This window comes from Balaenoptera physalus (genome assembly GCF_965194825.1).
Source record: "Balaenoptera physalus genome assembly, chromosome: 12".
In the NCBI taxonomy this organism is placed as follows: Eukaryota; Metazoa; Chordata; class Mammalia; order Artiodactyla; family Balaenopteridae; genus Balaenoptera; species Balaenoptera physalus.
Genome location: NC_138897.1, coordinates 96,910,714 through 96,935,744, shown reverse-complemented (window position 1 = coordinate 96,935,744; position 25,031 = coordinate 96,910,714). Strand labels below are relative to the sequence as shown.

The following is a 25,031-nucleotide window of genomic DNA, read 5'->3' as shown; positions in this document are numbered from 1 at the left end:
ACGCTCTGCTCGCCTCCACGCGTCCACTCTCGATGGCCGTCCGCCAGGTTCCGCTCTAGCCACCGCGCTCGGTGGTTGCCACCGCCCGCCAATCGCAGGGCCCGGACGCCGCTGGCCCCGCCTCACGGATCAGCTGAGGGATCCGAGATGTCCGTTGACAGCGGCGGTGGCGGCCGCGCGGCCGGTTCCGGGTTCGGTGCGGGGCGGGGGGTAAGAGGGCGGCGGGCGCGGGCGGCCGTCAGGACCCGGGGGAGGCTGGCGGCGCGGGCCTCGGCGGCGTGGCGCGGGCACCGAGGAGTAGCGGCGGGCCGCAGCCTTTGCCTTCGCGGGCCGGGTCTCACCCGACGTTTCCGGGTTTCGTCAGATGTGAAGCCGATGGAGCGGCCGGGGGAAGGCGAGCAGCCGCCTCAGCAGCAGCCGTGGGGGAGGCTTCTCCGCCTGGGCGCCGAGGAGGGCGAGCCGCACGTCCTCCTGAGGAAACGGGAGTGGACCATCGGGCGGAGAAGAGGTGCGGGGCGGGGAGCGGGCATGGGAGACGTGGGACGGACTGGGGGCGAGCCGGGGACGGGTCCGGGCACGGGGGCGGGGACCGGGGACCCGGGATGGGGGCGGGCGACGGGGTCCGAGTGCTGGTGGACTGGATCCGGGGCCTGAGAGCGGGGGCTGGGCGAGACCGGGCCCACCGGGCTGTGGGAGGCTCCTGGGCGGGGCGCGTTCTGCTGCCCCGTTTTTCCGATGGAATGGGCCGTCGTGTAACAGCTGCCGTTTATTCACGTATTGGTCGGCCCAGTTACTTCTGCGTGTTTCATGCAGGTTATTTAATTCTCACGGCAGCGTTATGAAGTAGGTGCAATAATTTATCCCCTGGAATGCAGTTTTCTCAAGGGTATTACTACCCAAAGCATCTTCTCTGACCTTAATGGAATGAAATTAGAAATAAGTAGCAGAAGGAACAACGGAAAATCCACAGATATGTGGAAATTAAATAACACTCTTAAGCCACCAGTGGGTCTAAGAGGAAATCAAAAGGGAAATTAGAAAATACCTTGAGATAAATAAAAATGTAAAGTACCAAAACTTAGGGGATGCAGGTAAGCAGTGCTCAGAGGGAAATTTATAGCCGTAGGGAGCTACATTTAAAAAAGATCTCAAGTCCCAGCTCCTAGAATAGGGCTGCTCAGATATTTGTTGATGCAATGAACGTGGGAAGCTACGGCCTTGAAGAAAGTCCTGCAACTAGTGAGAGGAAGAGCCCTCACCCCCCGCGCTTGCTGCCTCTAAACTCCTAGCGGCCACCTGGTGATTTAACCTCCCTTGTAGCTTTCCTACGGGGAGTGAAGTGCACGATCAGGCCAACAAAAATATTTCGTTTTTCTGCAAATTAATAAATTGTCACACTGATTTTATACTTTAAGCAAGAGGTAATGAGAAAGATTAATGTTTAAAAGCACATGTTCTTTGCTTTCATTTTACCCATCATGATGCACCTGTACCTGTTTTTTGCTGGGGTTTTTTGGGGAGGCGGTCTTAAATCCCAATATCAAGTTCATTTTTTTTTTACAACTTTAAAAATATTGACATATCATTAGAAACTTTTCACGATGCATTGTCTTTAGTTGGTGTGAATGGAAGTTTGGTGAAGAGCAGAAGCCTGGAGACCACCACCCTCACATCCCCTAGGCCGCCAGCACCACCACCACCGCATAACCTGCTTTGGGCTAATTTACCTTCTGGTGCCTTTGTAGCTACTTCATGGGGTCACTGTGAAGATTAAAGGAGATCGTGAGTGAAGTGCTTAGAAGGAGCCCGGCTGAGAGTTAGCACTTAATGTTAGCCATTGTTATTATAACACAACACTGTAGTATCATTTTACATGCTAATACAAGGAGCAAAAATGTGTTGTTGAGTTGATTCTTAATGGAAGTCCTTTCCTCGACTATGTTAACCTTTCCAGCAAAACGTAGAGTTTGCTGTATTAGTCTGCCCGGGCTGCCATAACAAAATACCACAGATCAGGAAGCTTAAACAGCAGAAGTTTATTTCTCGCAGTTCTGGAGTCTGGGAAGTCCAAGATCACGGTGCCAGTCAGTTTGTTTCCTGGTGAGAACCCTCTTCCCGGATTGCAGGCAGCTGCCTTCTCGCTGTGTCCTGGCCTGCCGGACCAAGAGATCTTTGGCGTCTCCCTCTTATAAATGCCTCAGCCCTATCAGATTAAGGCCCCACCCTAATGATGTCATTTAACTTTTATCTTTTTCAGGCCTTCTTTCTAAAGACAGTCACTTTGGGGGATAGGGTTTCAGGTTGTAGAACTAGATTTATTTTAACGCTGTTGCACACCTGCTATACACGAGGCCTTATTTTGAGGAAAAGGGGGAGCTGGGTTGACGTGTGTGGAAGGGAGCAGGGGTGCCCGCCTTCCCAAAGAGCTTCCCGTTCTCGGGGAGTGGCAGAGATGCGCGCCAGCCATGGAGAGGGTAACCAACTGAACGACAAGCAGGGCAGATACCAACAGGAGAACTTTAGCAAGGGTATTTCAGTCCTCAGTTGGAATGCTGATGTCCAGGTGCGGAGAAACCTAGTAAAACCCCACTCCGGTGACAAAGCCTGGTGACCAGCCTGGGTCTGGGGCTGCAAGGAGACCATCCTGGCAGTTTTGCTCAGCGCAGTGGGACAGTCTTGAACACGGGTGAAATTCACCTTGGATAAATGTAACAAAACACTCCCCATAATGTAGAATGTTTGTGCCACTAAGATTTCTAATATTTAAGGTTTACAGAGGCATAGCTCACACATGGCAAAATTCACCCCTTTTAGGTGTTCAGGGAGTTTTGAGAAATGGACGCACCACTGCGGTCGAGATGTAGAACATTTCTATCACCTCAGAAAGTTCCTGGCGGCCTTTTGGAGCCCGTCCCTGTCCTTCAACCCCAAATCCTGGCACCCACCGATCTGATTTCTCTCCCTATGGTTCTGCCTTTTCCGGAACGCCGTCTAAGGGGAATCACACTGTGTTGCAGCACAGTCTTTGGGTCTGGCTGCTTTCCCTTGGCTGGTGCTTTTGAGGTTCATCCTTGGCAGTTACATATATCAGTAGTTTGTTCCTTTTTGTTGCTGGGTGATTTTCTGCGTGTGTTTATTAATTCACCACCAGTTGATGGGTACCTGTACTGCTTCCCACGTTTGGTTATTAAAAAATAAAGCTACTGTAGGGAATTACCTGGCGGTCCAGTGGTTAGGACTTTGCACTTTCACTGCCGAGGGTGCGGGTTCAATCCCTGGTCAGGTAACTAAGATCCTGCAAGCCGCAGGGCGCGGCCCAAAATAAATTAAAGGTACTATAAACCTTAGTAGCTATGGTGCAAACCTGTTATAAGCAGATTAGTGACTCAGTATTAAAACACTCCTGAAAGCTTTTATTCTTTTGATTTAAGGAGAGAACAAAGCATTTGAGGGTTTTCCTCTTGGATTTGATGAGGGTATAACGATTGTATTGAGCTAGAGATGCATCCCCCTTCTGTTTTAAATTTTCTTAAACGCGTACATGTGCCTATGATAATTTACTCAGTCATATTTTCTGTGACTCTGTCATTGCTTTAATTTTGTGATGATTTATGAAACCTTAGGTTACACAAAAGAAATTAAGGACTAAGATACCGAAGATATTTCATAAGCCCCATAGTTTTTTTAAAGTTCTGTAATACTTATCATATTTTTCAAATATGCATATGTGTGCATATTGTAGAAGACCAGGAATTTGATCAAATATTTATCATATTTTTACAATATGCATATGTGTGCATATTGTAAAAATGTCACCAAGAAGCAGCTGATGTGTAGCTGGAGGTGTTGATGGCGCATATCCTCTAGGTAAGGAGGAGTCAGAAAGGTTCAAGACATAGTTCTTGTTCCCTTACTTTGGATTAACACTTAAATGCTTTTTTAGAAGTTTCTTTGTACTTGATTAAGTGCTGTCTCCTTAAGTGGGTACAACGTGGGTCTTGACTTCCAGCCGCATGCTTTGGTTAAGCAAAGGGCGGTATCGTGCCCGGTACCCACGGTCGTATCCAGCACGCCCCCCTCGCTGTTTTAGGTTGTGACCTTTCATTCCCCGGCAATAAACTGGTCTCTGGAGATCACTGTAAAATTATAGTGGATGAAAAATCTGGTCAGGTGTCGCTGGAAGATACCAGGTAAGCTCTTTCTGAACTTCTTTCCTCTTGTAGCTTCAGAAAGCCGACTTGAAGCCAGTGAGTGCAGAGAAGAGACAAGGGCCTGCTTTCTATAGCTCAGTAGTCCGATAGGGTCTCCGGGTACTGGGAGATGTATTTTCTGGTTTCCAGGGTGGGCTACTTAGTGACACTTTGGTGTCTGTGACCATTCTTAAATGTATTCAGGTTAAAGCTCAGAAATAAGACTTAAAAGGCAGTGATACATTTTGGGTTCTTGCAAACCTATTCAAGTTAGACTTCCCCAAATCAAGAAGTCTTTCTTTTTTTTCTTTTTTTTTTTTATTATTATACCACATAAGTAGTACATGAAAGTGAAAAACTTTCCAAAATTCCACTCACCCACAAAATACATACGTATTTATTTTGTATTAATGAGATTATACTGTTATACTGTGTATCTATTTTACTTGTAATGTTTGCAGAGTGCTTGTCGCATCAGTATGTCTAGGTCCATCTCGTCTTTTTCGTTATTATATAATAACTTGTTGTCACCTCCCTTACTGATGGAAAGTTATTATTTTGACTTTTTCTTATTATAAATGACACTGCAGTGACTCTCCTCCAAAACTCTTTCCATTCATGTCTGATGATTTTCCTGGGGTAAGTTTATGGGAAGGAATGCTGTGTGGAAGGTATGAGTGGCAAACGGCCATCCAGCAGTGTGTTGGGAGCACGCCTTTCCCACAAGGTGATTTTTTTTATTGTTGTGAAGGTCAAGTGCTATGAGATTCTTTGGTAAGTAGCAGTTTGAGGGATAGAAGACCAGGAATTTGGTTTTTTTAGGAAGAACGGATGCTCCTTTTCCTCCTCTGATAGGTAGCAGGTCAAGTCCTTTATTTCTCAGCACAGTGTACAGTAACAGTGCTGGTTCCAGAGGCTTCTTTCTGCCTCAGGCCCTGGCTCTCCCACACTGGCTACAGGATAGTATGTGCTTCCCAAGGCTGCTGTATCGGTTACCACAGGCTCAGTGGCTTAAAACAACACAAATCTGTGATCTTATAGGTCTGGGGGCTCGAAGTCCTTCTCAGGTCTCATTGGTGTCGGCTCTTTCTGGAGGCTCTAGGGGAGAAGCCGTCCTCTGTCTTTTCCAGCTTCTAGAGGCTGCTGCCTTCCTTGGCCGAGGTGGCTGGAGGGGCGGGGGTGTTCCAGGCAGGAGGAGCCACAAGTGCAGAGGCGCCGAGGTGCAATCAGGAAGACCCCGACGTCCACGCTGGAGAGACTGGACTTTAGCCTGAGAGCAGTAAGGAGTCACCGAGGGGTTTAAGCGGAAAAGTGAAACCAGACTTCCGGGTTAGAAAGAGCTTGAGGATAGGTCGTGGGGAGAGCCTGGCAGCAGAGGCCGTGGCAGTGCTGCAGCAGCTCTGCTGGTCTCTCTAAGTGGGGCTTTACTGGGAAGGCAGCCCAGCCCTCCAGGGACCTGCCACCTGTTGCTGAGGAGTTGGGACGGAGACAGCGTGACCGTGCAGCCTGAACTATTTCCTGCCTGGCCCTTTACAGAAATCTAAAGTAGTGGCAGTCTGCTCAGAGGGAAAGGTGACGCCTCTTCAGCACTGGGGGCCTTAGGAGTGGGGCCGTGGAGTTGGGGCCCGTGTGGACTGAGTGCCTGAAATGGGCGGGGCGGGAGGGCTTGCTCAGTTGCCGAGTTTGGCTTGTGTCCGGTGCGCTCTTCCCCGTGCCTGCGGGGTTGTCTCTGTCCACTCGGGAGCCCCTCCACAGGGAGGTGCCTCCTGTCCCGCCTGACTGAGGCCCCGGAGTCTCCTGGCCGTGCCTTCCCATCCAGCACTGTGGTCCCTGATTAACTGGAGTGACTTCCCAGCAGCAGGGACCGCGCCGTCTTCCGGTCGGTAGCCCTGCGTCGATTTGCTTTTGCCCAGAGCCCATCTCGGAGGAGGGTCAGTGCTCATGTGAGGAGTGAACTGAGCTGGGCCGCGGCTGCCGGAGCAGGGTTAGGCCTGTCGACAGAGCGTGGTGCAGAAGCACGAGAGAAGCTGGGAATCAGAGCACGTGCTGCTGGTGGGCGTCCAGGGCTCCACCAGGAGGAGAACGTGGGGCTGGCACAGCGGAGGCGTTAAAACACTTGACACACCATTGGGCTCTGAGTGAGGGGGCAACAGGCAAGGTTCTTCTCAAGAGAATTGTAAGGTGGCACGAGTATTTACATCATTCCTATGAGTGTTTTATCATTTTCAAAGTGGTAGTATTGAACTGCTTTCCTACTGGCTGTAGAAAAGGAAAATTTTAACTCCAAGTTGTTTTAAGTAGGATAAATTGCATTTTTGTTCTCCCTACAGCACCAACGGAACAGTAATTAACAAGCTGAAGGTTGTTAAGAAGCAGACTTGCCCTTTACAGACTGGGGACGTCATCTACTTGGTGTACAGGAAGAATGAGCCAGAACACAGTAAGGGAGGGGGTGGTTCCTGGGCTGGACTCACGGGTGGTGCAGCAGGGGACGCTGCCACAGCTGGGAAGCATTGTGGGAAGAGGCTGTTGAAGCAGGTATTTCCTGAAGGAATGTTAGTGCTACCTGCATCCCCTTTTTCGTTCATGTACATTCTTGGTGTGGGTAGTGTCTGTTGAAGAATGGGAGCGTTGACCTCGTGGGCTGAGCCCCAGCCATTCTTCAGAAATACCACTGTGGCCGTGAGCCACGGTCTCAGTATGGTAGCCAGGGAGACGGGGTCGTGGGGGCGGTGAGGAGGGCACCTGAGTGAGAAGAATAAGGCCTAGAATGGGGGCTGGAGGCCACAGACAGCTCTGCTTTGGGAGACTTTACGGGAGACAGCAAAGGTTAGACGGGATTCCGTGAGGGCTTTTCCAGCTCTGAGCATCTGCGCCTGTGTTGGTGGGAGAAGAGTGATGCAGGACGGGGAGAGTTGGGGGGCCCTTCGAAGGTTACCCCAGAAGTAGGAAGAAGAGGGCCGGTATCCCCTAGACTGTCCTCAGCAGTCACAGCCAGCCCCCGGCCACAGGGAAGGAGCTTGTGTCCAGTCCTGGTGGTTTGAAATAACAAGACACAGACTCACCCCTCCTCATCGCTTTTCTTGCCTTAGTCTGCCTCCTGACGCCAGGCGGTTTTCTGAGGCTTATTTATTTTAAGTTTGGTTCAGATGTTTTGGATCACTTGCTTTAAAATCCCTGAAACCGGCGGATGTGGTTACTAGCTGACAAGTCGAACTAGTCGACAAGGGCCAAGTGACCGTGACGTGACGGGAGGGAGCAGAAGAGAGAGATGAGCTCTCTCCTGACGCGTGGCGAGCGCCACTCTGATGCGGTTAATTTCCTTCAGACGTGGCATACCTCTACGAATCTTTACACGAAAAGCAAGGCGTAACACGAGACTCCTTCGGTAAGTGAGATCCTCGCAAAGGAGCGGGGGCGTGTGCTGACTCTTCATCCGCTGGAAGGTCTTCCTGACGCGGCGGTGCTCCCCTGCGCCCTGACTGTGTTATTATGCCCCTGCTCCTTTGTGCTTCCAGAAGCTAATAAAGAAAACGTGTTCCACGTGACCAAAGATACCTCAGGTGCAGGGCGAGGCGACGACCCCCAGGATCCCCAGGTCCTGCCGTCGCCACCCGCCACTCAGGTGTGCTTTGAGGAACCACAGCCATCAACGTCCACATCGGACCTCTTCCCCACGGCCTCTACCTCTTCCATGGAGCCCACCTCTGCAGGGCGAGGGCCTGCCTCCAGCTCCGGTGAGATGGGGATCTCAGGGTGGTAGCTGCATTGCTCTTTGTTCACTAATCCTGCCCTGCATTGTTACGGAGACAGACAAGCCACTGAGGAGTTCAGAGGTGGTGTCAGGCATCAGGCTGTCAGTAGTAAGAGTTCTGTAGTAGTAAATGTTGTCTTGTTCCATCCCCAAGAGACAGGCTGAAGGGCAGGGACTACAATACCGTGGTACTCTTTACAGGTTATAATTCATATACTGTAAAAATCACACAAAGTGAACCCTTCCGTTTGTTTGGGTTTTTTTTTAACGACATCTTGGATTACCTGCGCCTGGTTTGAATCAGTGATGCTTCGAACTGCTGTCTCTTCTTCTGAGGCAGGTGAATCAGAATGTCTCTTGTTTGTCCCTCTCACAGGCTCGAGAGGTGCAGACGTCTCCCCAAAAGGGTGTGGTCCATCTGTGGCAAGTGATGAAATCGCCAGCTTCCCTTTGGCTCTCTCTGAAAGAGAGGGGGCATCCTTTTCTCCGTCGGAACCCCAGGATCAGGAGGAGTTGGAGCCCGTTAAGAAGAGAGTAAAAGCAGGTCAGAGTCTGGTGGTTGCGTGTAGCCTTGGGGCGCCGGCAGCACCATCCCATCTGAGCCTGTTGGGGCCCCACCATCTGCAGAAGCCAGAGGACCCTGTCTTCAGCTGACACCTGTGGTACCTCAGCATCTTCCAGATGGCAGTCTGGGCCTTTTCTCTCCTGTTTGTACCATCGGGATTGAACGGTGTTTACTGTCAGGATATGCTGTTGGTCTGGAAACCACATTCTGGAGTTGCAGCTCTGTCCTGATACAACAGCCAGTTTTTAAGAGTATATTATCTTTAAGTGATAGTTTGAACCTTCACGTTAAAGATGATTTTGAGAAAAATCTATACTCTAAAAGTCAAAGTTAAAAAGTTTGTAAAAAACTTTTGGGAATGTTGTTGGGAGGACAGTAGCTGTGAGGCAGGCCTGAGAGCTGCCCCTGGACTGGGGAGTGTGACAGGAGGGAGGGCCTCGGAAAGAAACTGCATCATCTGATGCACTGAGCGGAAAATTGAGTTGATTGGCCTGGGGAGGTGTGGGATGAGTCAGCAACAGGTACATAAAAATAAGTATGAAAATGGAGCCACTTTTAACTCCATCAGAAATGAAAAATTGTATAAGGAAGAAAATTATACTGTGTGAGCAGTGACTATTTAAGCATAATAATATAAATACAATATATTGAACCAATAATTGTGTTAGAATAATATTGGGAAGGAGACCCAGAGGGGCAGAGTCCTTCTCTGCTGTAATGGATGTCAGGAGATGATGTCTAAAATCCATCAGCCTAAACGTAGCATGACAATTCAGAAACACAGAGGTCCGGACCAGGAGAAACAGAAGACACGAAAGTTGCTTCCCCAGAGGAGGGAAGGTGACGCTGAGGACAGGCTGGGGCAGAGGGCTGCTGCTTTGGTTTTCTTCTAAATGTTTGACTTTTTAAATTGTAAGTATTTTTTTAATTAAAAAATTTAATCTATGATTATAAAAAAAGTAAAACACACTGGCAGAAAAAAAAAAGTTTAAGCTCCTGGTAACATTTGAGAATCTGTATTTTCCAGCACTTTCCTGTGTGCATATGGGTCACATTTTTTGTTTGTTTAAACAAAAATGACTTTACACACAAATGCTATTTGACACCTGGCCTTTACCTCTCACCCGTGTTTCCTGAGTGTCTTTTTTATGCTATTAACTATTATAAAACAAAACTTAAACATACTGGATTATGAGACTTACTTTGAACCTTTGTAAAAATGCCCTTTAAAATACAGTGAGGGAATGGCCGTCATCAAAAAATCTACAAACAATAAATGCTGGAGAGGGTGTGGAGAAAAGGGAACCCTCTTGCATTGTTGGTGGGAATGTAAATTGATACAACCACTATGGAGAACAGTATGGAGGTTCCTTAAAAAACTAAAAATAGAACTACCATACGACCCAGCAATCCCACTACTGGGCATATACCCTGAGAAAACCATAATTCAAAAAGAGTCATGTACCAAAATGTTCACTGCAGCTGTATTTACAATAGCCAGGACATGGAAGCAACCTAAGTGTCCATCGACAGATGAATGGATAAAGAAGATGTGGCACATATATACAATGGAATATTACTCAGCCATAAAAAGAACGAAATTGAGTTATTTGTAGTGAGGTGAATGGACCCAGAGTCTGTCATACAGAGTGAAGTAAGTCAGAAAGAGAAAAACAAATACTGTATGCTAACACATATGTATGGAATCTAAAAGAAAAAAAAAAGTTCTGAAGAACCTAGGGGCAGGACAGGAATAAAGATGCAGACGTAGAGAATGGACTTGAGGACATGGGGAGGGGGAAGGGTAAGCTGGGACGAAGTGAGAGAGTGGCATGGACATATATACACTACCAAATGTAAAATAGCTAGCTAGTGGGAAGCAGCCGCATAGCACAGGGAGATCAGCTTGGTGCTTTGTGACCACCTAGAGGGGTGGGATGGGGGTTGGGATAGGGAGGGTGAGAGGGAGATGCAAGAGGGAGGGGATGCGGGGACATATGTATACGTGTAGCTGATTCACTTTGTTATAAAGCAGAAACTAACACACCAGTGTAAAGCAATTATACTCCATTAGACATGTTAAAAAAAAAAAATACAGTGATGGGACTTCCCTGGTGGTCCAGTGGTTACAACCCTGAGCTTCCATTGCAGGGGGCGCGGGTTCGATCCCTGGTCAGGGAACTAAGATCTCGCATGCCCCACAGTGTGGCCAGTAAATAAATAAGTAAAAATTTTAAATTAGAAAAAAAATACAGGGAGGACTGGGTCTCCTGTCCACAGGTTAAGACGTCTGTAAAACCAAGAGACGGAGCGCACTTCCTCCATGGTCATGACATTGAGAACATGTCCCTTTCCCTTGCAGACGGGGAGCCCACCCTGAACCTGCCCATGCTGGTCGCAGACCCGGGCGGAGACCCCCAGAGTGCCCTTGACGTCAGAGCCGCGACCGTGAAGCCAGACAAGATGGAGGAGACGCTCACGTGCATCATCTGCCAGGACCTGCTGCACGACTGTGTGAGGTACGCCCGCTGAGGTGACCATAGCCATTCTCCTTGTGTGGCCGATGAGCTGAAAGCCGGGCCCGGCGACTGAGGCTGCGCGAGAGCCCGCGAGACGCGTGCAGTGGCTCTGACCTCAGTGGCCAGGTCCACCTCAGCTAGAGCAGGGGAGCTGTACCGAGTGACCAGCATCTCGTGGTTAAGGGAACACGGTAGTTAACCTGGAGCAAAAGTGCCAGAACGAAGATCTCTCCTTGCTTCTCTGTGGGAACTTAGTCTGTCCGCAGTTCGGCTTAAATGCGAGTCTTTGCCACCCACACCCAGTGTCTCCGCTCTTCCCGTTCCTGGTGGCCCTGGCCACCAGTGGTCTCTGGCCCTCCGGGAGCACAGATTGCCACGTGGCCCCCGTCTCTTGTAGCTGACAAGCGCACAGCTGGAGCAGTTGCAGTCGAACGCTGTGTTTTTGCGCGGGGACTGCTTCTCAGGCGGGTTGTGGAAGGCAGGTGGCGTGCCGCTGCGTGAGCCAAGGTGCAGCCCTGCCAGCCGCGGGCCCCACCACGGCGTGGGTGGAGCGCCCCAGAGCACAGGCCTGAGGCCCTAAGGAGTCGAAAGAGCGTGGGGCGGGGGGCAGTTGGCCCATTCTTCTGCATTGTACCCGAACCTCAGTCTGAACAGGGCCACGTCCTCCTTCGGGGAAAGAGGCAGCATGGCCCTGGGTCCCTGCTTCTCACACCCAGTGCCCGTCCTGTGCCCTCAGCCTGCAGCCCTGTATGCACACCTTCTGCGCCGCCTGCTACTCGGGCTGGATGGAGCGCTCTGCCCTGTGCCCCACCTGCCGCTGTCCAGTGGAGCGGATCTGTAAAAACCACATCCTCAACAACCTGGTGGAGGCGTATCTGCTGCAGCACCCGGACAAGAGGCGCAGCGAGGAGGACCTGCGCAGCATGGCCGCCAGGAACAGGATCACGCAGGACATGCTGCAGCCCAAGGTCAGGAGGGCCTTCTCCGACGAGGAGGGGAGCTCCGAGGACCTGCTGGAGCTGTCGGATGTGGACAGCGAGTCCTCGGACGTCAGGTGAGCCGCGTGGGCACGGGGCGGGCGGCGCGGGTCTGACTGCCCCCAGGACCTGCTGGTCTGGGCCGCTGCCGAGGTGCGACCCTGTGGCCCAGGTGCCTGTGATGAGGCTTGCTCACTGCCCTGCCTCCTGTGACAGCCTCTTTTTTTTTTTGTATACGTGGAATATTTATTCTATTATTTTGTTGCTTATCTGTATATTTTTTCTAGTTTATTACGATACAACTGACATACCGCACTATGTAAGTTCAGGGTGGACAGCATAATGCTTTGGCTTAATTATTGTGAGAGGATCGCCACAGTAAGTGACACCCTTTTGTTTGCTGAGTCGTCATCAAGTGCCTTGATTCACAGGCTGAGACAAACTCCGCGGAAGCACACTTACTCTCTGTAGCTTGTCTAGTGACCATACGTCCTGCACCGTAAGCTGCAGTACTTATCATCTGTCAGGATGTTATTGTAGAAAAGCCACAGTCACCTGGCAGAGGGTGCAATCCTAGGAGACCTTATTTTATCTGCTGTAGAATGTTGTGTTTTTTTTCATAAATTTATTTATTTTATTTATTTATTTTTTGGCTGCGTTGGGTCTTCGTTGCTGCATGCAGGCATTCTCTAGTGGTGGCAAGCTGGGGCTACTCTTTGTTGCAGTGTGCAGGCGTCTCATTGCGGTGGCTTCTCTTGTTGCGGAGCACGGGCTCTAGGCCCACGGGCTCAGTAGTTGTGGCTCGCAGGCTCTAGAGCGCAGGCTCAGTAGTTGTGGTGCACGGGCTCAGTAGTTGTGGCTTGCGGGCTCTAGAGCGCAGGCTCAGTAGTTGTGGCACACGGCCTCAGTAGTTGTGGCTCATAGGCTCTAGAGCGCAGGCTTCAGTAGTTGTGGCACGCAGGCTCCGTAGTTGTGGCTTGCGGGCTCTAGAGCGCAGGCTCAGTAGTTGTGGCACATGGGCTTAGTTGCTCCGCAGCATGTGGGATCTTCCCAGACCAGGGCTCGAACCCGTGTCCCCTGCATTGGCAGGTGGATTCTTAACCACTGTGCCACCAGGGAAGCCCTCTGCTGTAGAATGTTGATGTTTCCTGACTTGGAAGTCCAGGGTATGAATTTTTGTGTTGAGGCCATAATATTTAAAAAGACAAAACCGCTCCCCCCCTCCTCAGTTTATTATCTTTGTTTCTTTCCCCAAAATTTACACATAATGGTCAAGCAAAAAGAAAACCAAAAAGCACTTTAGTGTGAACATTTTATTACGTATTCATCTGGCCATACATATGTGTATTCATACATACTTATTTTTTTACCATTTGAAACATTTCTTTGTAATATTTTAAATTCCGGAACAAAGCTGCAGTGCATGGCCTGCATTTACAGTTCAGTGCACATGTCCAGTCATTTCTTGGAGATAAGTACATGGAAGTAGGATGCTCAGGTCTGGAGTCTCACTGAGGGGACGCCTTGCTGGACTTCTGGCATCTGTCATGAAATGCCCGTCAGAGAGTCCTGGTGTTGGTGTCCCACAGGGTATGCGGAGGGACAGCAGTGATCCCTGCGACACGCGGAGTAATGGGACAGACAGGTATCTTATTCCCATTTATATGTTTTTCTTACATATGAGGCTGAATGTCTTCAGTGTTTCCGCATTTTCTAGTCAGGTCTCGCCTGTCCTTCCCGTTGGTGGCAGGCTCGGGCAGGCGTCCTCTGACTGAGATGAGGGGAGAGTCCGTGCGTGCCTTTCCTGCAGATTCTGTTTTACCATCTGCAGATTTGAAAGCTTAGCTGAAGTGCATACAGCTGGGTGAAAGCCCCTGATGACAGCGGCATCCAGCCCTGGCATGTTCTGCTCAGATTTTAACAAAGGGAAGGGTGTGCACTGGACGGGCCTCAAACCTGTGAGAGCGCGTCCTGCCCAGTGTGGCGACAGGGTGGCTTTGCCCCCAGGGATGGCTCAGGGGGGCGAGGGGCAGGGAGGAGACATCTCAGAACCCCAGGAGTGGCCGAGGGCTCTGGGAACGTGCGGGAAAGGGGGGCTGGGAGGTGGCGGGGAGGAGAGCCTGCCGACGGCTGCTGTGCAGGATGGGCGCCGAGCCGTCCTTCCCTTTTGCACACACCGGGTGCAGCACCTAGTGCAGAGCTGAGACATACAGGCAGGACAAGGCCCGTGAGCGGGGATCTGGGTCTTGTCCCGTCACCAGGGCTGGGCCGTCGTTGCCACCACCCTTACACACGGCCAGAGCAGGTGTCTCCTCATTCCTCCGAGCTCCGGGTTTTCTTCCCTTGCAGCCAGCCGTACATCGTGTGCAGACAATGCCCCGAGTACCGCAGGCAGGCGGGGCGGCCCCTTCCCTGCCCAGGGCCTGGCAGTGAGCCAGGGGCATCTCAGGCCCCTGGGGATGCACCATCGACGTCCGTCAGCATCACGACAGGTGAGACGGCCACACCTTCCGTGCTGTCCCGACCATTCGGGAAGTGGGTGGCACTTCTGCTGGCTCCTCTCTGCTCGAATAGCTCGTTGCTTATCATAACCTGTTTGGAGCTAAGAGACCAGATAATTAACTTCATTTATGGGCCTCGGCTCCTGGACACACCCGAGGATTCAGTCCTGATTCTAACACTTACCCCCCACCCCACCCAGCCCACTGCCGCAGGGCAGTCGGCATCCCCCGTGGCGCTCACCAAAGCCAAAAGGACCATCACACACAGGCCCCGCCAGTGAGGGACTGGCCTCTTCCCAGCAACAGGACATGATGTTACCAGAGCCGCCCTGAGCTATCTGTTCGATGCCCGTTTCAGTGGGCAGGTCCCCAGGTGCCATCAAGAAAGGGAAGGTGGACACGTGGACTTGGTTTGTGGCCCCGCATTGTAGGGCCTGGCCTCTCTGCGACCGTCAGCCTGAGCCTGTCAAGAGGCCACTGACCTAAGGATTGCGACCCAGAGCCACGTTCTTAACCTCTGCCACGATGCTGTGCCATGGCTCTTGGGGGCTTCCTTGTAGGCCCCTCGGGTGGGGATGGCTGGGGCAGCGCGTGGAAGGCCCCACTGGGACCGTAGAGCGCGTGCACAGGCAGAGCCTCATGCGGTGCGTGAGTGACCGGGGGCCGGGCCACGTGGACACAGCTCCTGGTTCAGGGTCAGCCAGCAGGGACTAGAGAAATCGCTTTACTGTTTTCTGGCCTGCCCTTCCTTTATAGGAAACGGTAGAAAACCTTCATGTGATCTTTGAAATCTTGCTACAACTACTGAACCAGGAGATAACTTCGGTCATTTTTCAATCTATTTAAACTTCTTAGTTTGAGCTGTAGACCGTCACTTGGCTGTAGGACAATAGGCCCGAGTTCTGTCCGGGTTTTCCTGTAGGTCTGTGTCCTCGTGCATACCTTATAGCTAGCTGCCCCTCTAGGTGTGGTCTGAGCCGCTCTTGCTGCCCGTGTGCTGGCGGCACCAGTCTAAGCGTCCTATCTGTTCCACAGCCCAGGACTACGTGTGCGCCCTGCAAGGAAGCCACGCCATATGCACCTGCTGCTTCCAGCCCATGCCCGACCGGAGGGCGGAGCGCGAGCGGGACCCCCGCATCGCCCCCCAGCAGTGTGAGTGAGGGTGTGGGTGTGCGCTGTCTCCCCGGGGCCCCTCCCCACCTCGGAGCCGCTCCTGTGTGTCCTTCCAGCTCAGGTTTCAAGAAGAGTGTCGTGGACTTCTCTGTGTGGTGTGAAGTAAGGGCGCAGCTCTGTTTCCACCTGCGTCGTCAGGTGTCTCTGTGGGACCACGTTGAATAATGTATCTTTTCCCACCGGTTGATAACCCCGCCCCCGTCACACACTAAGTTTCCACACACGGGGGCTCTCTTTCTGGATCTTGTATCTGACGTGTGTCCCCACAGTAGTTCTCCAATGTGTCATTTTATTCTATTCTATTCCATTCTATTCTGTTCACTGTGTGGCTTTCTGGACCTCAGATCCCCGACTAGGGATTGAATCCGGGTCCAAGGTGTCCCTTTAAAGTCTAACGGATGAACTATATGGCGCTTTAATTTACAGTCTTCGGATCACTATGAAAATCGAGCTGGTCATTTGTTTACCAGTTCCTTGAACCTTCTCCTCGCCGGGTGGCTGACTGGTGCTTGTGCTCTGTGTCCGCAGGTGCCATCTGCCTGCAGCCCTTCTGCCACCTGTACTGGGGCTGCGCCCGGACCGGCTGCCTCGGCTGTCTGGCCCCGTTCTGCGGTAATGCCGGCCCTGCCATCGATCACCGCCACCTTCCCGTGTTCTCTCGTGCACTTGAGGCCAGTGCTGGGCTGGCCGTGTGCCCGAGGAGGGAGAGGCCACGTTGGTCGCCACGAGTTAGCCCCTTTTCCTGGCGGTCTGCATAGGTTTGCGAGCGTCAGTGAGGGGGACACTGAGTCATGCGCGAGGACCACCCCCACTAAAAAATCATGTCCGGACTTCACGACCCCAGACCAGGGGCTGCGCAGACTGGCCATTTCTGGGGGGAGAGGAATGGAAGTCCTTTTACTTTTTCTCTGTTTGAAGTTGTATTTTGTCATGGAACTTTTTATTCTTTGTAGACTCCATAATGAAGGCAATTTGGTTATCTTAACTGTCGGGTGAATGGTGCTGTCGTAAAGTGTGTATGAAACGGATAACACTGCTTCCCTCCGTCCTGGCAGAACTCAACCTGGGCGACCGGTGTCTGGACGGGGTGCTGAGCAACAACAACTACGAGTCGGACGTCCTGAAGGTACAGGCCCGGCGAGGCCAGCGGGAGGCCTTCCAGGACCCGCCAGTGACCTCATGCCTCTGCACTTCTGACTAGTGCTGCCACTGTGTATCTGCTTATCCCTATATTCCCCCCAAATAGGTATTCCTTCATACCCGTCACACAAGAAGCCACAGGCATTGTGTCCCACAGTTCCAGCTCCTGCTCGGCCTGCGCACAGTGGCGCAGGGGGCGCGGCCGGCCCTCGGGTGGAACCAGGACTGCCCTCTCGCTCTCTTCCCGCGTTTCAGGGGGCAGCCGGCCTTTAGAACTTCAGTGCTTAACGGGCACGTCAGTCTCTTGCCGGGAGTCTTGCCTTCACCTGGATCGTGCGCGGCGTCGGCCGCCAGGGTGAATGGCAGGCACCTCCTCAGCATCGCGGTACTCAGGCTAGATGTCCACGGGGCACTTTCTTGTAGGTTTGCACAGAAGGAGCCAAGCAGCTCCACGTGTCTCGAGGGCAGAGCACAGATCCAGACCCCTGGCTTCCTTGTCACGTGGTCATGGGCCTGTTTCTGCACTGTGGCCACTCCGGCCAAGGTTAGGTGTCTCGCTGCTCCTGTGCTAGGAATGTCTGCAGAATTTCAAAGAGGGTGTGGTAACTCTTACGCGCGAGGTTGTAAAGCTAGCCTGCCTTTTGAGACTCAGAAGAAGCACCTTGGACAAAAATCTTGCGCAATAGTGTGTGGATGTGATACCGTGTCTGTCCCAGGCCTCCTGGTCTGCGAGGCTATCTGGGCCGTCCAGGCTGTGGTCCTGGGAGCAGGCCCCCTAACTGCATGCAGTGCTCGCCCCCTGCAAGTGCTCACTCCCTGCAAGTGCCCACCACGTTCAGGTGCTTGGCTTTACCCACCTTCCAGGGCCTTGTATGAACTGTCAGCCCTCTTTGCCATTTTAGTGTTTCTTCCTCCAAGCTTGTGTTTCTTCTCTTGCCCGTTTCCCTGTTACAGAATTATCTGGCCACCAGGGGTTTGACGTGGAAAAACATGTTGACTGAGAGCCTTGGGGCTCTACAGAGGGGAGCGTTCCTGCTGTCTGGTAAGCCTCGTTGTGCCTGCTCTCCCTCACCGACAGTGGTGCTTTCCAGGGCAGCGCTGCCTCTGGTAAACCAGCCACACCCGCCAGGCTGCACGCTGGCAGTACTGCTTGTCGGCTTTCCCACGCTCACACCTGCGACCTCCCCCCACCCTGGCAGACACACACAAAGGTCCTACTACTCTTGGGTTTCTTTATTTATGTTGGGTTTGAGTCGACGTGACATATTCTAGAATCTTTTCTCGCACAGGGGAGGGAAGGGGCACAGCTGGATAGGTGTTGGCCCTACCGCTTGTCAGCGCTGACATCCTGGGGCTGGTTGTTCCCAAACCCTCGCGGTCCTTGGTGCCTGTCCCTCAGTGCGTGGGTGACTCAGTGAAGGCTCGCCTCCTCTCCCAGGGACACCCAGTGCGTTGTGAAGTGTGAATTTTTGTCACTAAGGGAGGGTGCAGAAAAATCAGCAAGTGATTTTTTTTTTTTCCTAAGACATGAATTATTATGAAAGACTTGAGAGGTTTGCTGGGAACACTTCTAAGCTATTTTTGGACACATTCTAGTGAATGTCTTGGGTTTTCTCTGCTGCGACGGCTCTGTGTGGTTGGGTCTTAAGTCCTTTTGCTTTTTAATAGCTATTTTTATAAGAATGACGTGGTTCACAAAGAAAATGTAAGTGGTACAAGGAAGTCTGAAGGATAAAGTGAAAATCATTAGAAATCCCACCACCTAAAAATATACCCAATGATAATACTTTCACGACCACCCTTCTAAATATACGTACCCATGTGTGTGTATAATTTGTATAAATGAAATCCTATCGGATATGCTTTTAATAAGCTATTCACTCACCAATATATCTTGGACCCTTCCTATGTCAATAAAGATCTATACCATGATTTTTAGTTAGCATTCTGATACCATCGTTCATTTAGCCAATTCGTTAGCAAAGGATATTTAAGTTGTTTCCAGCTTTTCACTATTTGAAACAACACTGAAGCTGTCAAGCATGCAGTTCTGTAGGTTTAACGATTGTCCCCTTAGGATAGTAAGCAGGGCTGCTGGAGACGGCATGCAAGGTTGAGGTGTGCCTGCGGCCTGAGGGCCAGCATCCCCTGAGCCCGTCAGCTGCGTGTTTGCCTTCTAGGCCTTGTAAATATGAAAGAGGCAAACGGTGAGGTATCGTTGTTTTATCTGCCATATTTGATTATTAATGAAATTGAAGATCTTTTTGTTTTACGGGCCATTTGCTTGTCTGTGTCCTTGGTCCATATTTATGTTAGGGTCTTTGGACTTGGGAGCTATGGATTTGTGTGATATCTTTGTTAATTAAGGGCACAACACATTGTCATTTGTGCTGAAAATACGTTCTCTGCTACTTCATTAGTATTTCATTTTTGTTGTACGTGTTTCCATTGTGATGTTTAAACTGTAGGCAGTCACATTTACAAATCCTTTCCTCTGTGCCGTTCGGTTTTCATGTCATAGTTGGAAATAGCTCAAGAGAAGAACATTCATTCCTCTTAGTACTTTTCGAGATTTTTTTGAATATTTGAATTTTTAATCCAGATGGAATTATTTTGCTGTAAGGAAGTAAGTTGGAATCTAGGTTGGTTTTGTTCTCGTGTTCCAAATGTCCAGCCCTTTGTCTCTGGCCTTTCTGTGGATCAGTGCACTCGTCCCCCAGCAGTTTGCAAGGCCGTGTCTATTCTGCTGCCGTGCCTGTAAGAGGCTGTGTTCCTTCTAGATTACAGAATCACCGGGAACACCGTGCTGTGCTACTGCTGTGGCCTGCGGAGCTTCCGCGAGCTGACCTACCAGTATCGGCAGAACATCCCTGCTTCTGAGCTGCCGGGTAAGGAGACCCCTTCCCCTACCCCCACCTGGCCCGCAGCTCAGTTCTCTTTGCATTGGCTCCTACTCTCCTTTGCAATAGCTAGGTAGCCTGCGTGGGCCTTTGCTCTGTGTTCTTAGCGGACGTCTGCGTCGGCCAGGGACACGGGCGGGTCTCAGGGCCGTCCCTGCCTGGTGCCTGCTCAGGCTCTGGGTCGCTGAAGCAGGCTGCTAAGACAAGATGCCCAAAAACGTCCTGTGGGCAACCGGAGTCATCCCATTTCTAACCTGGGTTTTCAGTTGAACCTTTTTTTCCTTTCCTGGAGAACAGTGCAAGGAAACAAGCTGTGAAGTGTGACGAAGCGCTGTGCGTTTGAGCTGCAGTGTCTCTTTGGCCTTGGCTTAAATTCACTAGGCTGCGTCTGTGAGTGTGGTATGTGTGTCACACGTGTTCACTTTTTTCTCTCCCTAGTGGCCGTAACGTCCCGTCCTGATTGCTACTGGGGCCGCAACTGCCGCACTCAGGTGAAGGCCCACCACGCAATGTGAGTGCGGCACGGGGGCGGGGGCCGGGCCGGGGCTGAAGGAGTCCCCTGCAGAGAGGCAAACCCACGCTTTCCCTACAGGAAGGTGCTCTTCTTTAAGTGTTTTGGCCAAGTTGATATCGCAGCTTTTAGGGATGTGAGGGAACTAGTCAGCTCTCTACTTATAAACTAATTTAGTTGTCATGCTTTTATAAAGTCACATAGTATATATCAAGAAAAGATCATCACTTGGACACTCTGCTTTTCTGTTATCTCATTTCATGAAACGTTGGCATACAAACGTTCACCTCCTGCTCCACCTCCATGTATCCAGGGCACAGGCGGCCATCCCCAGCCCGCACGTTCAAGGTTCAGCTCTTTCCGAATCCGTGGCTGAGGTCACTGAGAACCCGCATCCCGAGCCACGCCGCCGTGCGCCTGGGTCTGCCTCTGGTGCCGTGATGGCTCGCAGGCTCTTGCTGGGAGTCTCCCATGGGTCTTTAGAGGCTGTTCACGTTGACATGCACGCTGCGACGCGCGGTGGCCCGTGGGAGCAGGCTCGCCTACGCTTTCAGACCATAAGGGAAGCGATCACGTAAATGAGTCCCGTGGATGGGTGCTGTGTGGGGCCACTGTAACCCCAAACAGCCATTTGAGGCTCAAGTGGAAGTACCTGAGAGAGCGCCCCTGGCTCAGGAGTCATCGTGAGGGCTCCGGGAAAGGCGGCTGCCTCTGAGGGGTGGAATAAAAAGCTTGCTTTGTAGGCGAGCATTAACTGTGTGGAAGAGACCATTTTATTCTAAGAAAAGAGATTTCAGTAGTAACGGGCTAACCTTTCTCAGTAAACACTTGGTCAGGGCAGCAAAGACACAGTCGTCTTCTTGGAGAGGAGGTGGCCTCAGCCCCGCCAGGTCCCCCGCAGTGCCTTGGGGATGCTTTGAGTCTCTGGGAATTACCTAAATGTTCCACTTACATTTTAAAATTTAAAAAGGAGAAAAGAGGCTGCGTTTGGGGCTAGTTTCTTTGATGGTATGAGACACAAGCCCTTGCAAACCCCCAAGCACAGGGTTGCTTCTCCTGTAGCTGCCCCAGGCACAGTTCAGACTTCCTTTGTTGAATGTGTCTCTGATGCCCTCTTGTGTATTTCACCGTTGTCTCCCTGCAGGAAATTCAATCACATCTGTGAACAGACGAGGTTCAAGAACTAAGCATCCAGGGAGGCAGCACAATGGCTTGGGAGTATTGCCGGTCAATGACACGTGTCTCAGAAAATACTGAATACAGACGCTTTAAGGGCATTTCACAGTCCCCCTCAGGGGACGCCGGGGGTCTCTGCGTCGGGCACTCTGGTGTGACCTTTCTCTTGTGGAGCGAGACCCTCTCGGCGAGAGCCCCTACCAGTGGCGCCCAGAGCCCTGGGCCAGAGCAAGAGCCGTCAGCCGTCCCCTCCTGTTGAAGATGACCACGAGGTTTGCTCTCTGTACCTTTCCCACAACCACGGTCAAAGCAGACATTTCTCTCCAAGAAAAGTGCCCTGGGAGAAGGGGAGTTTGTCAGAAACGCTGTGCTGTTTGAGGGAAGGGAACAAAGTTTCCAGCCGGGGCACGCACAGCGGCTGACCTGTGCACTTTCATAGGTTTGGTGCTCATCTCCTAATAAGACTTAAATATCGCAAACTGTAGCACAAATGATATAACTTATAATTTACAAGTTGACTAAAATGGGAGATAGTATGATATTTGAAAGAATAAGCATACGTTTCTGTTTATAAAAGAAAAATCATCAGACGTCCAGGGACCCCGGCCGAGGGCGTGCTTGGGTCACTGCCACTCCGGGCTCCTCAGCACAACTGCAGCCCCGCCAACCTGTCTGGCCTTCTTCACTCCTCCCCTGTGGCCGGGGCCGGGGTGGCCCAGGGACCTGGGGTTCAGGTCGTCCCTGGTGGCGCCCCGGCCTGCCTGTAGCAGCTTCTTCCCACCGAGAGCTTCCGCAAGTCCTTGCCCTTTCCGCCTGCTATGGGTTTGCCGTGTCATCTGGAATAATACTTGAAATTTTATTGTTTAAAAAAAAAGTTTTTTATCGTTTGTTGAAATCACCCGTTACGTTTGTTTGCAAAATTGTACCTTTTTTGCTTCTTCTCAGGAATACGATTTTCAACTTTGTGTTGCTCTTGATACAGACTCTGAGAAGCAGCGCTCCGTGGAAGAAGGCCTCCTTCCTGCGTTCTAATAAACAAGCCGTGTCTGTTTCTCTCCCCGGCATGTTCGCTCGTGTCTTGGTTGTGATGTGCCCCTTCATGTCACGGTGTGACCGGCCGCAGGCGTCGCCCTGCTGACTGACAAAGAGTCCACCCGGGCGCTCCACTTGGATTAGCCTCGCAGGCCCTGCAGGCGTGTGTGACCTGGGGTCAGGGCCCGGGTCTGAGCATTTGGGAAAAGGCACGGGTTCCCTTGAATCCGCCAACCCCGACTTGGTCCCAGGTTGAAGGCACAGCTTTGTGTCTAAGCTCCGGCCCGGCTCGTGCAGGCACGAGGCTGGCCTCCATGCTTAGGACCTTGACTCATCCCCCCCCACTTCACTTCTGACCCTGACCCCTCCCTCAAACTAAGAACAGAGACGCAGGCCCCGTAGCAGATGCAGCAGCTTTTGTGGCCAAGGCTTAAACACGCAGCCTTCCTTGGGCTACGCTGGATCCGTCAGCGACGGGCAGGGCATGCGCCGCGTCAGACTGCTGGTCCACGGTGCCGGCCGACTGCAGTGGAACTTGGATTCCCCACTTCTGACAAGCACACCGGGGTCAGAACAGAGCTTCTCAGCTCTAACCTGAGGCAGGAGCCTGGGCCGGGGTGGTGGTTCTCCAGGCTTGCCGACAAGCTGTTTTACAGGGCGCACCGTGCGGTGTTTCTGTGACTTTTCTCTACTTCCTGTTCCGTGACACCCCCCCCGCCCCCCGCTGCATCCAGCCCACAGTGGGTTGGAGCCTGCTGTGTGCTCGTGTCCTGGTGGCTCAGCGCGTGCCAGACGACTCCCGTGTGCTTGTGGCCGGCTCCTTGGGCCCTGCCCGTGTCCTCACACAGCCTTGCTCAGCCCATCCCCAGACCCGTGTCCCTCTTGGGCTCCTGGTGCCCCATCAGAGGGGCTGGCCCTGCCCACGCTTCCCCTCTGCTGGGCACCCTCCAGGGGCTGCACACTTGCCCCTCCTGGCCTGTGGGTTCAAGCTCCCAGGCAACCGCCCACAGTCCTCTTCGGGCCAGCCTCTGTCAGCGCTCCTGGTGTGACCAAGGACCCAGCAGGTCATCTTAAATACCTCATAGCTAACAGGATTGGAAGCACAGGCCCAGATCTGAGAGCCCCAGCATGACATCGGTGGATCTTGCCCCAGGGAAGTGCCCAGAGAGAGTGGATTCTGAGCCAGCCCTCCATCAGTGGGGGCCCTGCAGCCAGACCAGTCTTCATGCAGCCGGCAGAGAAGACGCCCAGGAAAGCTCAGGTTCTGAATCAGGATTGCTGCTGCAGAGGGCACCAGCAGCCCAGCACCAGGCAGCTGACCTGTGCTCTGGAGGAAGGAAGAGAAAATGGGGGATGGATTGGGTTTGAAAGTCCAGAGCGAGCCTGACTTCCAGCGCGGCTGGATGCAGGACCCTTCTCTTCCTGTGTGTGGTGGCCGCTTCCCAGACCTCAGCTTTCCTCCAAGCTGACACAAGTGAACTGGTGGCCTCCCCACCAGTTCAAACAGAAGCCTGTCCCTGACCCCAAAGCTGATGAGCAGCCAGACCCAAGCCTCTCACCACCTTCTGGCCGCCAGCACCCCGTAAGCAGGTGGGGCTGGGGGAAGGCAGGCTCCAGTGTCACCACCAAAAAAGCAGACTGGCTGCTGGGCCAGGCAGCCCGCCAGAGCTCAGCCCATCCCAGGCCTGACGCTGACGGGAACCGTGCTGCTGGGTCTCGGTTACTCCCCCTGGAAGTGCCGGCCTGCAGTGGCATTCGTAGCTCCCTGCAGAATTAAGTCCGAGGCCCTCAGCCCACAGGGCTGCCACCCAATCTGGCCTCTGTGGCTCTGTCTCCTCATTCCCACCCCTTTCCGGCCCCTCTGAGACGGAAGGCACGAAGTACGCACCGTGAGGGGTGTTGAGGACCCCCAGTCGAGCCATCCAGCGCTCCCTTGGGCGTGCCACGTGCCGGTTCATTTCTCTGTTGCGAGTGGACGTCCTTTCCATCCTGTCCCTCGGGACGCTGGCAAAGCAAATGCAGCAGAGATGAGCTCTGCGCGTTCCTTCCCACTCTCAGCCTCTGCCCTGGGCCCCAGTGGAGCTGGGAAGCTGGAGGGAGGCCCAGCCCTGCGGATCTGCCAGCTGAAAGTCCTGACCTGCAGAAGGACCTCGTGGCCAGCTCCCAGGGGACAACTGTCACCATCTCAGGAATGACTCCTGCCGGTAACTGAAACGGCCCTTCAGAAAATTGTGTAAACTTGGAATTCTCAAGTTATGATTAAACAAAGGTAATAAGCACCCAGGACTCAGCCCTTCTTGATAAACGTGTGCATCTGGCCGTTGCCTCTGCTCCCGAGGGCGTCTACGACTGTACCTGTAGGTTCTCTGCGGTGCTGCCTTTGATCCGGTCTGTGGACCTCACTGTTGGTAGCTTGAAACTGGCCCCACTAGGAGTATTTACACCATGGAGATGGGTAAATGCTGCAAATCAGGGTCATTTTGTTGTTTTTTTCTGGAGAGAAGGTTGTTAAACACCAGCACGCCACTGCCCCCAACCAGTATAATCGTGAGAAATAATAAATAGTTGCTTGAAGCCACTGCGGTTTGGGTTG

The 25,031-nt window shown here is 52.2% G+C and overlaps 1 protein-coding gene across 7 annotated transcripts; it reads left to right on the top strand.

Moving 5' to 3' along the window:
* Nucleotides 1–10: 10 nt before the first annotated feature.
* CHFR (checkpoint with forkhead and ring finger domains) lies at nt 11–22,468 on the top strand. 7 transcript variants are annotated; one of them, XM_082417646.1, is made up of 17 exons: nt 102–210; nt 365–508; nt 4,091–4,190; nt 6,521–6,630; nt 7,519–7,578; nt 7,709–7,927; nt 8,321–8,488; nt 10,872–11,028; nt 11,765–12,082; nt 14,355–14,497; nt 15,542–15,658; nt 16,208–16,291; nt 16,735–16,805; nt 17,774–17,861; nt 19,600–19,707; nt 20,158–20,230; nt 21,375–22,468. In XM_082417646.1, exons 2-17 carry the CDS (start codon nt 376–378, stop codon nt 21,415–21,417), a joined length of 1,992 nt encoding a protein of 663 aa, XP_082273772.1. In that variant the 5' UTR covers nt 102–210; nt 365–375; the 3' UTR covers nt 21,418–22,468. The 7 variants fall into 7 exon arrangements, 4 of the variants coding, with proteins under 4 accessions (XP_082273772.1, XP_082273771.1, XP_082273770.1 ...); XM_082417645.1 differs by lacking the exon at nt 102–210 and adding an exon at nt 16,926–17,363 and having other exon boundaries at nt 325–508; nt 20,158–20,210; XM_082417644.1 differs by lacking the exon at nt 102–210 and adding an exon at nt 16,926–17,363 and having other exon boundaries at nt 325–508.
* The last annotated feature ends 2,563 nt before the right edge of the window (nt 22,469–25,031 follow it).

Excerpts from the sequence above, each read along its gene's own strand:
- CHFR (XM_082417644.1), top strand. The coding sequence starts at position 376 with ATGGAGCGGCCGGGGGAAGGCGAGCAGCCGCCTCAGCAGCAGCCGTGG. Across the intron at positions 8,489-10,871 it reads TAAGAAGAGAGTAAAAGCAG|ACGGGGAGCCCACCCTGAAC; the intron begins GTCAGAGTCTGG and ends TTTCCCTTGCAG. Across the intron at positions 12,083-14,354 it reads AGCGAGTCCTCGGACGTCAG|CCAGCCGTACATCGTGTGCA; the intron begins GTGAGCCGCGTG and ends CTTCCCTTGCAG.